Genomic DNA, 12,754 nt, shown 5'->3' with positions numbered 1-12,754 from the left:
GACACAATGTTTTTGTAGGGAGGTGTACAATGTGATTCATCCAAAGGAGAAAAACAGACACGGAAAAACAGACACGACAGATACATTTTTATAGTCCCCTGCTGGTTTTTTAAAAACAACAAAAAAACACTAAGCTATTATTATCAATATTTTATTAAATTTAAAGATATAGTTTATAGCACATAATAAACAGATTATGAATAATACTCCAGAGGTATTTAACCTATTATTTCCTTAACAAATCCCTAAAAGCAATTTTACAGCTTTTAGGTTATATATTGTAGTAATTAAAAGTACTCATTACTAGTGTACAAAAAAACACTAATGATTGAAAAAAAAGCACAGGAAATCCACTTCCTTAAAAAAAAAAAAAAATGAAATTACATAAAATCACATCATAGGAAAAAGAATTTAAGAAAATTTAGTTCATTCTTTGCTTTTATTTAGCTGCCATTCGGCTAATCACATAAATAATTCAATCAAGTATAACTTTTCTGAATAAGAGTATTTTTTTAGACCTATCATATTATCCTAGGAAGTTCCCCTCTGTGACACTAAAGGATATACAAATTACAGATTTTATGAAAGATACCAATATAAGAAGTTGAAACAAGGTTTGACAATTAAATCTAAAATTTATGTAATGTACAACTTTGTTGCTAGACCAGTAGTGATTTTTGTTGCAATGGATGCAAAAATGAAATAAAAGTGATACAAATAACTACAATAGGAGGGGTTACCATTGGATTTCTTTAATAAACTTTACAGAGAACACAATATTACTTTGATTTTGAACATAACAATGACCAAGACTCTAATACATATATCAAGTCTTGCTCAAAAAGCAAATAAAAAAATATATCTACAGCAAATTGTTTGAATTTCTGTTAGTTTCACAGGAACATATTACCGGTACTATATATTTTCCATAAGTCATGGAATGCCTGTAAGAATAATTTCTGTGTTATTACCAAATCACATTAATGACCCCTCCTTACAACTACATAACAAAATGTTACTAAATGAAGATTACCAAATCTACTCAACACCAAAAACACTTGATAAAAAAAGGTTAATATTAACAAGAAACAAGGCACATTATGAATCATACCATAATGAAAGTATAATTTAAGAAAGCTTTCTTATCATTAAAAACTTTCAATTTCAAGAATTTGAATTCTTTCTGGACGTGAAATTAAACAAATACATGTCTATGATTCCCGATTTGTTGCTGAAAAGAATAATACAAATCATATTTAAGTACATGATCTACAATAGTGTTTATTATATTATTATTTTACAGACAAGATCAACAAATATTTAACAGGCTAATTTGATTAAAATAATGACTACATTTATTCCAGTTGTATTATTATGAAGTATCTGAGGTGAAAAGCTTTAGCTACATAAAAATATTGCCATAATACACTATATCATTATCACTGTAATATGGGATATCAATATACCAATTGCCATGGTTCCAAATGCTTACAGCTTACATTGGGAGTTCTTCGCTACTGCATCTCAAAATTTACATCATAATCTGGTCAGGGTTCTATGTACAATTCACTTCCTAGATTATTCTAAAATATTTTCTGTTTCTAAAATATTATCACATTGTGCTTACATACAATGTGATATATTTACACTTGAAATTATATATCTGAATTGATTTGATCATGATTTACAAATATATATATACTATTGGTTAACATGTAAAATTGTCTATTATTTATAAACAGTTTAAAGATGCATTATGTAAGAGCTAAATCTGTCTATTGCAGGTCTTTCTTTTGGCTTCAAATGTTATATAAGTTATTATTTAGACACTTATTAACATAATAAGCCTTTAATCAACTATCTAGACCATTGGATAATAGAAATTTAAATGGATTTAACCATCAGCGAGATTTAAAAATTTAATGATAAAATGGAAAATCAAGACTAAGTCTCGGTTATCAAGTACCATTGCTACGATAATGAACGATCCACACTAAATCTTCAAACAGTCATAACTTCGCTCAGAATAAAGTAATTAGAATGAATTTTCCAATATATTCTTTGCTCATTATCTATTTTTTAACTATTTATTATAGCAAGAACAGACAGCTCTTTATCTAAATCTTACATAATGCATTATTAAGTCTATATTTATAAATTTTACATCATTATAGCTACAAAAATTACAAAAGGTACAAGTAACATTAACTTTTTCACTGGTAGGTACTACTGTTTATTATAGGCATCATATATAATTTTGGTGTCCTACTGTTTATTATATATAGGCATTATGATTTGCAGATATAAGTTAATATATTTCTATCAACAGCTGTCTTTTCTATAACTAGAGTCAAGTAGTGTGGTTAAAAAAGAAATGTGTTCATCTCATTCAAATGAGAGTATACATACATTCATAATAAAATTAACAAAAACACGTTCAGGTACATAACTCAGATGGGTTTTTGTATAAAACAGGTACAGACCAAACCTGTGCATACATGTTATACAATGTTCTAAAAAAAAAGCTTATTATTTATGTCTAAAATAATTACTGTTGCTAGATGTGTTTTTCTTATTTGTTGAAAATTCATGAAAAAAAGCGAAAATTTGTTTTGAGTGCTCTTACAAAGTTGCTCATAGTTTATATTTTTTAATACCATGTTGAGTGTTTGTTACAAAGTTGCTCATTATTACAAGTTATATAATTAATAGTTTATAATTATTAATACCATGTTTGTTTATTTATCAATATTCTCAATATGATATTTTCCATTGTTTAATCATACAATCTTGTGCAACTGATACTAATGTATTATTATCCACCCATGCAACTCGGTTTAACTGACTCATCGGATGACCTGAAAAATAAAATAATTTAAATGTATACAAAATTTGGAGTGTATTTAGCTAGATTACTATCAAACATGTACCACTAGTACCAGTACACCAAATACAGGAAATGACTACAAAATAGAGATAAACAATTCAACAGTAAACGATGTCCACCACCTTAGTCCCAAAATAAATAGATGGTACAGACTAATTAATTGAACATTTATCTTTTTGTAAAACATCGAGCAAACAAACGGCTTACTTATACCTAGTTGTTAAAGCAGAAAATTCTCATGATCGAACTTGGTCATGGTTTTTATATAGGTAAACTACATTTCAAATAACTCTTGGAAACATACCTTTGAAAAGTTTATTTTTTGGAGGACTGCAACCCACAGCGACCCAAATACCAATTTGTGAATCTATACTACCACTTGCAAAATGTTTGGAATCGGGTGCCCATGCAACAGTATTAACCCGTGCATTATGGGCATTACTATCAATCATAATCTTAAAAACAAAATGCATGAAATAACAAAACTGTATATAAAATCATATCAGCATCTTTTTAATAATAACTTGATATTTTTACTTTTTATAAAGAAATACATTAACAGATTATATTAAGAAATATTTCATACAAAATTATCGTAAACTACAATTTTTAAATTAAAAAGAAATCTACTTACAAGATAATTAGGAAGTTGGAATAATCTAACTTTACGATCAGTACCAGCTGTAGCCAACATGGAACCATCAGGAGAATATTTTAAATCTGCTATACCTCCAGTCATATCTATCTTTATTTTCTCAGTTAAAGTTCCATTTGCTAATTCATAGATATGTAATTTATTATCCTGAAATATACATGTATAGATATATATATTTAAGAAACAAGTTATTGTAAGATCCCCAAATTACCTCCCCTTACACTGTGTTTCTGGACTCTGCACAGTGAGAGATTTCATATCTAAGTGTGCCAATCAATTACAAGGACACATTTCATGCCAGCAAACAGGAATTACTTAATCTCATGTAGGTAATGTATTAAGCACTGATTCCATTTCGTTAGTGTATGCCCAATATGTCAGCCGCTTTTCAAGATATGGTGAATCAAACTCAAAAATATTGACAACTGAGGGTGTAACTATTACTAATCTCTATTATTGTTGATATAGTGGGATTAATTAAATAATCAAACCAATAACATCTACCTTGTTTGACCATATTTAAATATGGAAATATGTGTTTTAACAGTAGGGCATTTAGCAGAATGTAATGTAATAGATATTTGACTGCTGATTCAATATCTAATAGTATACAGAATTTCTTTATACGTAGAATAATAATGTTGTATTTAAACAATAACAGATGAAAAAATAATAAACAGTTTTGTTTCCAATCTATAAATAAATCCTATTGGACTTACCACGGCACCTCCTACAGCTACTTCAGTTAAACCTGGATGCAATGCTACACTTAAAGCTTCATAATTTATCGGTAATGATGATATTTTCCTTTCGTTTTCAAAGACAACAAGCTAAAACAAGACATTTCTACATATCTATACACAGATTTAGAATTCAAATACAAATTTCAAACACTATTTTTTTTCTAAATGATTCATAATTAAATCTTATCTAATAATAGAAATACTATTTGTAATGTAGTTTTTTTATAAAAAAAACTTTAATTGCTTGAACAATGTGACCTCCCCCCCCCCCCCCCCTGTTCACACTTTAATATGGAAAACTAATTTTAGTATATGCATGTAGTCAAGAATTATACTCTGTTTACTTTTAGACACCTGATTGTTTTAAAGGTTAACTGCAGCCATTGTAATATTCCATTCATATTCAAGTATTAAAAAGGTAAATGGCAAGAAATGTAAATAACCAAATCCAGCACATATATAAAAAGTTCTCCTTTAATCCCCACAGGTTTTTTGGGCCATCAAAAGGTGAAATTGTCTGGGAACCATCAATTCTATACATTCCATGAGTTAACTTACATGGTTTATACAAGCCACTACAGATATCGAACCACTGGCGTCAACTGACTTCGGCTGAGATTCAAGTTTTATTGATGAACTGAAAAAAAAATTTTTTTTTACTATAGGCTGATTGAATGTATTTCCATTGTAGACTATAACAAACTGACTTATTTTGATTAAATAATCATGTTGCATTTTTCAGACAAAATCTAATTGTAGATAATCTGATCTAAAGGTCAATCAAGAGATTTTAGGAAGATTATAGGTGACCTATAATCGCACCTAAAATCTTCACGGTGGTGCTGCCATGTTTTGACCATATTACGTTTATATTGTCTGCACGAGGATGCCAAATATAAGTTCAATTTGGACTTATAATGCTGTCAGAAATTCAACTGTTACAATCATTCAAATAATGATCAGACTTCTATTTGGTTTATAATTATCATATAGGATAATACTAGATCTTTCTTACCCATATGATTTTGAACTAACTGATGAAAACCTAATGGTATCATCAATACTTATGGATGTCAGGGTATCCTCGTTAATAACCATATCTGTAACCTGATTAGCATGACCGTTACCTATAAGTTCATCATCTATACATGATGCTGCATCCATATAATCTTCATAAAGTTAAAGAATTTAAAAGTTAATCTTACATATACTACATACAATATATAGATATTGTAACATACATTTTTAAATTTTCAAATATCTAGAAAGCAGATTGTTTAAAAAGCTCCAATATGATTCAAACAGGAAATTATGGAGTTTTAAAATAAATATTCACATTCTCTATGTTGTCAACACATCATTCAGTAGAATACCGTTTTTTCTTTCCATGAACGGAATACAGCCTTTTCTTTCCACAGCTACAGTTTTTGTTGTATAAAAGGATACTGATATGCGAATCAAAACTACCAGTAAATATTGTTGATTTATCTGATGATAAAGCCAGAGACGTTATAGATTTATTGTGACCCTAAAATATAAAATAATTATAGCCATATACAATACTATCAAAACTTCATTTTTCAGAAGAAAATATAAATATTCAGTTAAAATGAAAAATATACGAGAGAAATAACAAAATACTTATAAAAACATTCCTATCATTTGAATCGTTAAAAATATAAGATTGTGAATGAACTGAGATTCTTACTTTGATTATTCTACGTGGTGTAGATGGATTGTTGACATCTAAATAGTTAATATAACCAGATAAAGATACAGTTAATATATTATCATTCTGCCATAAACATCCAACCTGCATATCTTGTACTTGGTCACCCATTACAAATTCACTTTAAAAATATGACAAGAGGTTAACAATAATGTCTCAATATTCTCAATAAAACAAAGAGTAAGGCATCTCAAAGTATTCAATATTTCATACACCATCAAGATAGGGTCACATGTTTTGAATCACTACCTGTTAACACACAGTGCAAAGTTGTTTGGGTTTTTTAGTTAACCTGAAGAAATGCTTATGCCCGAAATTACATTCACTCAATATTATCTCATATTTAATAAGGACTTCCAAAAACAGGCTTTGATAGCGTAAATTGTGTGCTTAGATCACTAATGGATGCCTTTCCATAAACATTGGATTATTCAATTTATTGTTGACAAGAAATTGGGCTATTGGCAATAATTAATCTCTGGTGTGCACAGTCCTTAAGATCAAATAACAAAATAAATGAGATTATTTATACTTTTATCTTTATTTAGTTTTGTCTATATTGAAAATAACTGCAGTTAGGAAGGATGACTTCAGCTCTGTTATACATCAATGAATTACAATTAAATGGAGTTTAACGTCCTACTTTTTATTGCCATCTAAGCTAATGCAGTGTGCTATGGGGGAAAAGTTGCCCAGACAACACTGGACCTCGGTTTTTGTCTCATTCAAATGACTAGATACTGTTCCTGGTCAAATTGTCCATCATGCACCACTTATATGGCCAACACCAAGACCGAATGTTATTCATTGCAATAACTGAAGCATAAATTTAAAGTTGATCAGATAATAACTTTTGCAGTTAGAGTATTCATAAGTTTCTTCAAATATATAAAGTGTTCACAAGTAATTGTGGATGACGGATGGGGGTGACAAAAACCACATTCCATGTTTATTTGCAAGTAAATAAACTTACGTAACAACTGAAGTGGTTTCTACATCCCATATCTTGGCGGTTTTATCAGCAGATACAGTTAGTAATTTTTTACTACTTGAATCAAAGCATAACTAAAATAAGAAAATTTTGTATTTGTTAAACATCTATTCTAATACATGGACAAAATGCATAAATGAGCTTCTTTGCAAATATCATGCTATATGGACAACACAATAAAACTAGCTTCGTCTTCTAAAATACATGCCTAAATTATCACTCCATTTAGCCAAAAGAACTGACAGAAGTTCTCAATATGTCTTGCTATGACATCAATTTCTCATTCTCAATTGAGAAGTTCACGTAGCTAAAGATTTTCGTTGTACTGCTGTATGTAATACAACCAAATTAAAATATTATATAAATGTCTCCATAACAGAATGAGAATATTTCAAAAATACTTACAGCATATACACCACCTTTATGAGCTTTATCTCCTAGTTGTCCTACCTTATCTCCAGTAGAACCATTATAAATATATACCTGAAATCAAATCAACAACGAAAATAATATTTTTCAAAAATCTAACTATTAATCAAATTCCAAATCACATTCTAATTAAATATAACAAATAATCTGACTTGTACATTCTATTCTTTAGTTCCCATTTTAATTAAATAATAGGACATTAAAAACTAACCATAGCATCAGCACCACCTGAAGCAAATACTTCTCCATCTGGCGAAAATCGTACTGTGTTGACAAAATTTGTGTGTTCCTGAAAAACAGAAATAAAAAAGTTTAATCAATATGCTTTTTCATCACAATAATATTAGCATTTCTAACGTTCACAAGAAACTGTTTAACTAATCTAATTTCTTTCATATTTACACAAGTTTTTGTAGTGAGAAACAAACATATAAAATAAACATTGCATAAAATCATTCTATTTACAATGTGCATTGATTTAACTACGAAAAAGTTGAAGAAAAATAAACAATTAACCAACTGAATCATAACATGAATTTTGTTCCATTTAAACCAATCTACAGTCATTGTTTTCTACATTTGGCTGGTGGGCTGAAAAAGGCTTATTCTTAATTTGCAAAAGTCAAAAATCGTTCTACTAAATAAGCTATCGCTGTTTGGACAAGGTGAGGTATTTGGTAAATTTGGCAAGTTATATGATCAAGAGGTGAGTGATTCCTTTCATTCCTAAGAAAGGATTTCATTAGGCGTAAGATGTACAGGCAAAATTACCATAGTGTGAGGAGCATCAGTCACTATAAGTCAATACTTTTTCCCCCCGGAAAAGTCTTACATGTATCGTCCAACTTATGCATGTCAATATCATTCACATGGCAAAGTCAAACAACATCTAGCCTTTTCCCATTGTCTAAAATTACCTACACTATTCCAAATACTCACTGGCATATGCAAATACACATAGCTTGTTCATTTTGTATTCAAAAACATAACACTCATTCAAAACATATTCATAAAGTCTAAAATACACCATGAATAGAACCTTCCTTCTGACATTGACATTGTTCAATTAATCAATCAAAAAAAGTCTACCGTGGAAAGGACCAGGATATAGTAATTCTTTTCCTAATTGTCTAATCAATAAATGAAATTTAACTTCATACTTTTGTGCACCAACTGGTCTAACAGAGACAAGTCAATTCAATAGAAGCCTTATATTTTACTGTGTTGAATACTTACTTTAATATAACTCTTCAATTTAAAGGGAGGACCTTCAAAATATCCCACATTATAATCTTCACTTCCTGTTACAATACGGAATGGTCGGGTAGCTCGATAATCAATACTATTTATAGATTTAACATTACCGGTAAGGTTACCTACAGAAGTTCCACTATCCCAGTGGAAAACTTTAGCAAATCTGATAAAAAGAAAAAATCATACGAATGAGTTGTTAGTTACGGTAATCTAACACACAACAGCAAAAATGGTCTGATAATTTTTTTAATAATTGCAGATTAAGAATAGTTTCTTATTCTAGATTTAAACTCTTAGCCATATATTTTATATAATATGGGCCTGTATGTGCATCATTGCTCTAATTTGTAAATTTTGCCAGAGCTGTCATATAAGAGTGGAAAGAGAGCAGCGTTCCAGCAGTGCTGCAAAAAAATATATTTTTTGAAAATACGACAACTATTCCGAAAGCGGACTTGTGTCTTTCTTCATCTTAAATGAGAAGCAATATTAAAGCCACTGATCTTCATTTTTTGGACAATATCTAATTATTTTCTGACTAAATGCACAAAAATATTTCAAAACCAATCTCCAATTTTTTTGAGGATGCCAAAGGTTAGCAAATTCATCATATCTTTATAAACCTGAATTGAATTGTACCATATTCCTTTTAGATATCCAACTTTTCAACTTTCACAATACTGTTGTTACAAGGGATAAAATTATAACCCTCAAATAATTATCATGAGACATAGACGAACTTCAACACTTTTGCAAAGTAATTCTTCTTATTCATGAAAGAGAGAGAGAGAGAGAAATGGGGTTTAACGTCCACTCGACACAAACTAGGTCATTTCGGGACTAACATATGGTTTAATTTTATTTCAATATTTCGGTTGCGCTTAGGGGTCTTTAGCAGTGGGAGGAAACCGGAGGACCCAGAGAAAACCCACGAGGTTGGACAGGCGACCCTACTCCTTGCCACGTACAACCGGGGATTCGAAACCACGCCATCGACTCAATGACAGACTTTATGATACAGCGCGCGCACGCTAACCATTCAGCCATCCAACCCCCCTTATTCATGAAAAAGTAAAAGAAAGACAAGTATCTTACTCGCTCTTAGCTTCTCCTGCAACACATATTCTTAGACTGTCAGGTGACCAACTTAAATCTTTAATAGCACCAGATATTGAATGGAATTCATTCTTTAATGGATGTTCTTTCTGAGTGGTATCCCAGATTCTAACCTTACCACTAATATCTGCAACAGTATATATTCATTTAATAATATTTTGCGAGATAACACGATTTTGTTGAATTTGTGACCCACAGGACTGCTTGTACTTGATTTTTATTTCTATCCTTATTATATATCATATAACAGCAGTCAGCAAAGTATAGCCAATGATAAACAGTGTACATGCCATGACAGGGAATTTACAGATGTACAAATCTATGTCCCTGCCCCATCTAATGCTTTAAAAAAATTCTAGAGAATAACCAGTGAACAATTCAAAAGATTAATTATATCAATGTACATCCTGTACTGTACACAAGTCACCAAGTGACTATCAATATTTTACAAAAATCTTTAATTTATTGTGGTGTATACTACTGTATACTGCTAGTTCAAATTTGACATGATTGATAGTCAAAATTTACACATAGTCCTTTTTATAATTTTCACTGATTTCAACACATTAAACATCATGGCAATATGAGCATGCCACAAAATTCAGGTATATTCTGTGATTCATAGTTGCTGACTCGGCAAAACCGTGCAAACAAGCAAAACATCAGTATTTATTGAATAATGTTTGAATAAAATAGAAAAACATAGGGAAAAAGTCTTCTAATGATCTTACCAACCTGCAGATGCTATATAAAAACCACTAGGAGCATATTTAGCGACTGTTGTTTCTTTAGCATGTTCAGCATAAATATCAGCAATTTCTGGATTCTGAAAATATTTTGGGAGAATGGTATCAATATTAAGTGTACATTTCTCACTTGTTAATGAAGCTTATAGTGTAAAAATCAATTTGTTCTCACTTAGCCCCTTTTCTTCACAAAACTATTCATTACGGGTTTAAGCAACTATAAACAAATCAATTAAATAAATAAGGCTGATATTCAATGACGACAATCTTGGCAAACATATACATCACCCAAGAGGTCATGATGGTTAAAATTTACTTCCTTTACTTGTTCATTTTATTTTACTAAAATATATGGTTAGGGATGACATAAGGAGTTAATTAATCAAGTAGTTAGAGTATTAGTACTAATATTGGCCTACAGTATGCTTTTAATTGAAATTAAATCGCTACGGTACTATATATACTGCCACTACACACTCACCTCAATATCTCTGATAATCACATAATTACCATTGGTATAAATAAAGTTCTTTCCTTTAGGATCTCCATTAATCACAATTGGTCGACCTCTTACTGTCCTAGGAAGGGTGGCAAATGTGCCCTCTGTAATGAAACATATGGAAACAAATTTAAATCTCTTCGTACTCTTTAAATTCATATAGAGAAATGTACTGTCGGCCTACCCCAGAATTTCAATACAATAACCATAAAATGGTCCAAAAGTCATGATATTGTTACAAATAATGAAAAGATTTACAGGTATTATCCATGACTATTTTCATGATATTGATAATAAAATCAATCACCCCACTGCCCTGTCCAACTCATGAATAAAGAATCAAAATTGCCGGAGAGGGCTATTTTTATCTGATTTAATCATTAATAATGAGTTCAACCTTGTGTACGCTATGCTGTTCTTTTTATGACAAGAAAAAGAGGAGACATTTTTGAAAATGTTCTTTGCACACTTTAATCGATTAAGCAAAGTATCACATCTTATTCCAATAAAATTATTTGAATGTTGACGCACAGTGCCTGTGTAAGTTAGTTTGAGGAAACACCCATAAATAGCTGTACACTTCCTTCACTGGCTTCACTCATCTCGTAAAGTCAATACGGGCAAAAATCGATTTAAAAAGTTGAGCAATACTTACTAAGGGTTGCGTCTATTCCCGCTTGGCTCATTTTGGCCCGTCACGACTGCGAAACGATGATATTTTGGAAGGGAACCGGATAAACTTATAGAGGATTTATTGTTTATTTTACCGGCAAACTAGTGAAATAATGTTTCCGGAAGTGAGTAAAGTACTCTAACTTCTGACGCGTGCGCAGTTAGGAAATATCCATATAAGGATCGAGAATCAGGTGTACGGTTCACTTCAGAGAACGTTTTCAACTTGGGTTATTTCATTTTCTTTTGTGCCAGTACATATTTGGCAATAAATGTTGACCCAAATAAAACTTCAATAATAACAATTCAGACAGAAATAGTTGCCTATTAGAAATAACCTATTTTTAGATTCGTGACAAAAATGTCCCCACGTAAATTTTCCATCTCTGCTATAGTATTAGTATTAGTATAGAGAGGCAATCTATTGATTTTTAATTTTAAAAAAGATAATGTAGGCTATTTAGATCCTTTTTTAAAATCTAAATCCATAGTTCTCAATCATTTTATCATTTTATAGTGCACACATTTCCTTCCAAGACTGCAATTTAGAATAAAATACAGAAACAATATAAATGATACGAAAAACATGAATCTGTCGCCAATTAATTGTCACTCGTGTAAATTTCTTCACTGGTCTTTGAACTTACAGTCAGTCTCAATTTAACACACCCAATTTTTCAGCCCCAATGAAGTTATTTCCATATAATTAAAGTCCTGTGGCTGAAGGGGTGGGGTGGGGGGAGGGGGTCGTCACGTCCCCTAGCTACGGTAACGTAACTAAAAACGCTGAGATATACTCATACTGATGTGCTTGTTTTTAGCTACGATTGGATGTCTTGTTATAGTTCCAAGTGGCAAACTCAATTTCTTTATTAATGCATGTACCATCTTAAAAATAAGTTAATTTTATACTATTAGTACTTATTACACATACTTAGTCCAAACTGAAACAACATTTATTTATCAGCAAATATTGATAATAAAGTAAATCAAGCGTTGTTTTTTTCAATTATTACAGCGTATACTACTGCGC

At 30.6% G+C, this 12,754-nt stretch overlaps 1 protein-coding gene across 1 annotated transcript; it reads right to left on the bottom strand.

Moving 5' to 3' along the window:
- Positions 1 to 135: 135 nt before the first annotated feature.
- Positions 136 to 11,868, bottom strand: LOC126816371 (actin-interacting protein 1). The gene is made up of 16 exons (XM_050542820.1): positions 11,705 to 11,868; positions 11,032 to 11,153; positions 10,540 to 10,630; positions 9,784 to 9,931; positions 8,671 to 8,851; positions 7,646 to 7,723; positions 7,411 to 7,488; positions 6,988 to 7,079; positions 5,994 to 6,135; positions 5,732 to 5,813; positions 5,301 to 5,454; positions 4,844 to 4,922; positions 4,262 to 4,372; positions 3,522 to 3,689; positions 3,192 to 3,342; positions 136 to 2,858 (listed from the first exon to the last, which is right to left on the bottom strand). The coding sequence occupies exons 1-16, from the start codon at positions 11,733 to 11,735 to the stop codon at positions 2,755 to 2,757; spliced, it is 1,812 nt and encodes a 603-aa protein (XP_050398777.1). The 5' UTR covers positions 11,736 to 11,868; the 3' UTR covers positions 136 to 2,754.
- Positions 11,869 to 12,754: the final 886 nt, after the last annotated feature.

The sequence above is a fragment of the Patella vulgata genome, chromosome 3 (genome assembly GCF_932274485.2).
Source record: "Patella vulgata chromosome 3, xgPatVulg1.2, whole genome shotgun sequence".
Taxonomy (NCBI): domain Eukaryota; kingdom Metazoa; phylum Mollusca; class Gastropoda; family Patellidae; genus Patella; species Patella vulgata.
The sequence above is the reverse complement of the archived record's forward strand: the minus strand, read 5'-3'. Positions and strand labels throughout refer to the sequence as shown.

Coding starts and splice junctions, on each gene's coding strand:
- LOC126816371 (XM_050542820.1), bottom strand. CDS start 11,735: ATGAGCCAAGCGGGAATAGACGCAACCCTTA. Junction 9,932..10,539: donor TTTTTATATAGCATCTGCAG/GTTGGTAAGATC, acceptor ATACTGTTGCAG/ATATTAGTGGTAAGGTTAGA. Junction 7,724..8,670: donor AATTGAAGAGTTATATTAAA/GTAAGTATTCAA, acceptor TCTGTTTTTCAG/GAACACACAAATTTTGTCAA.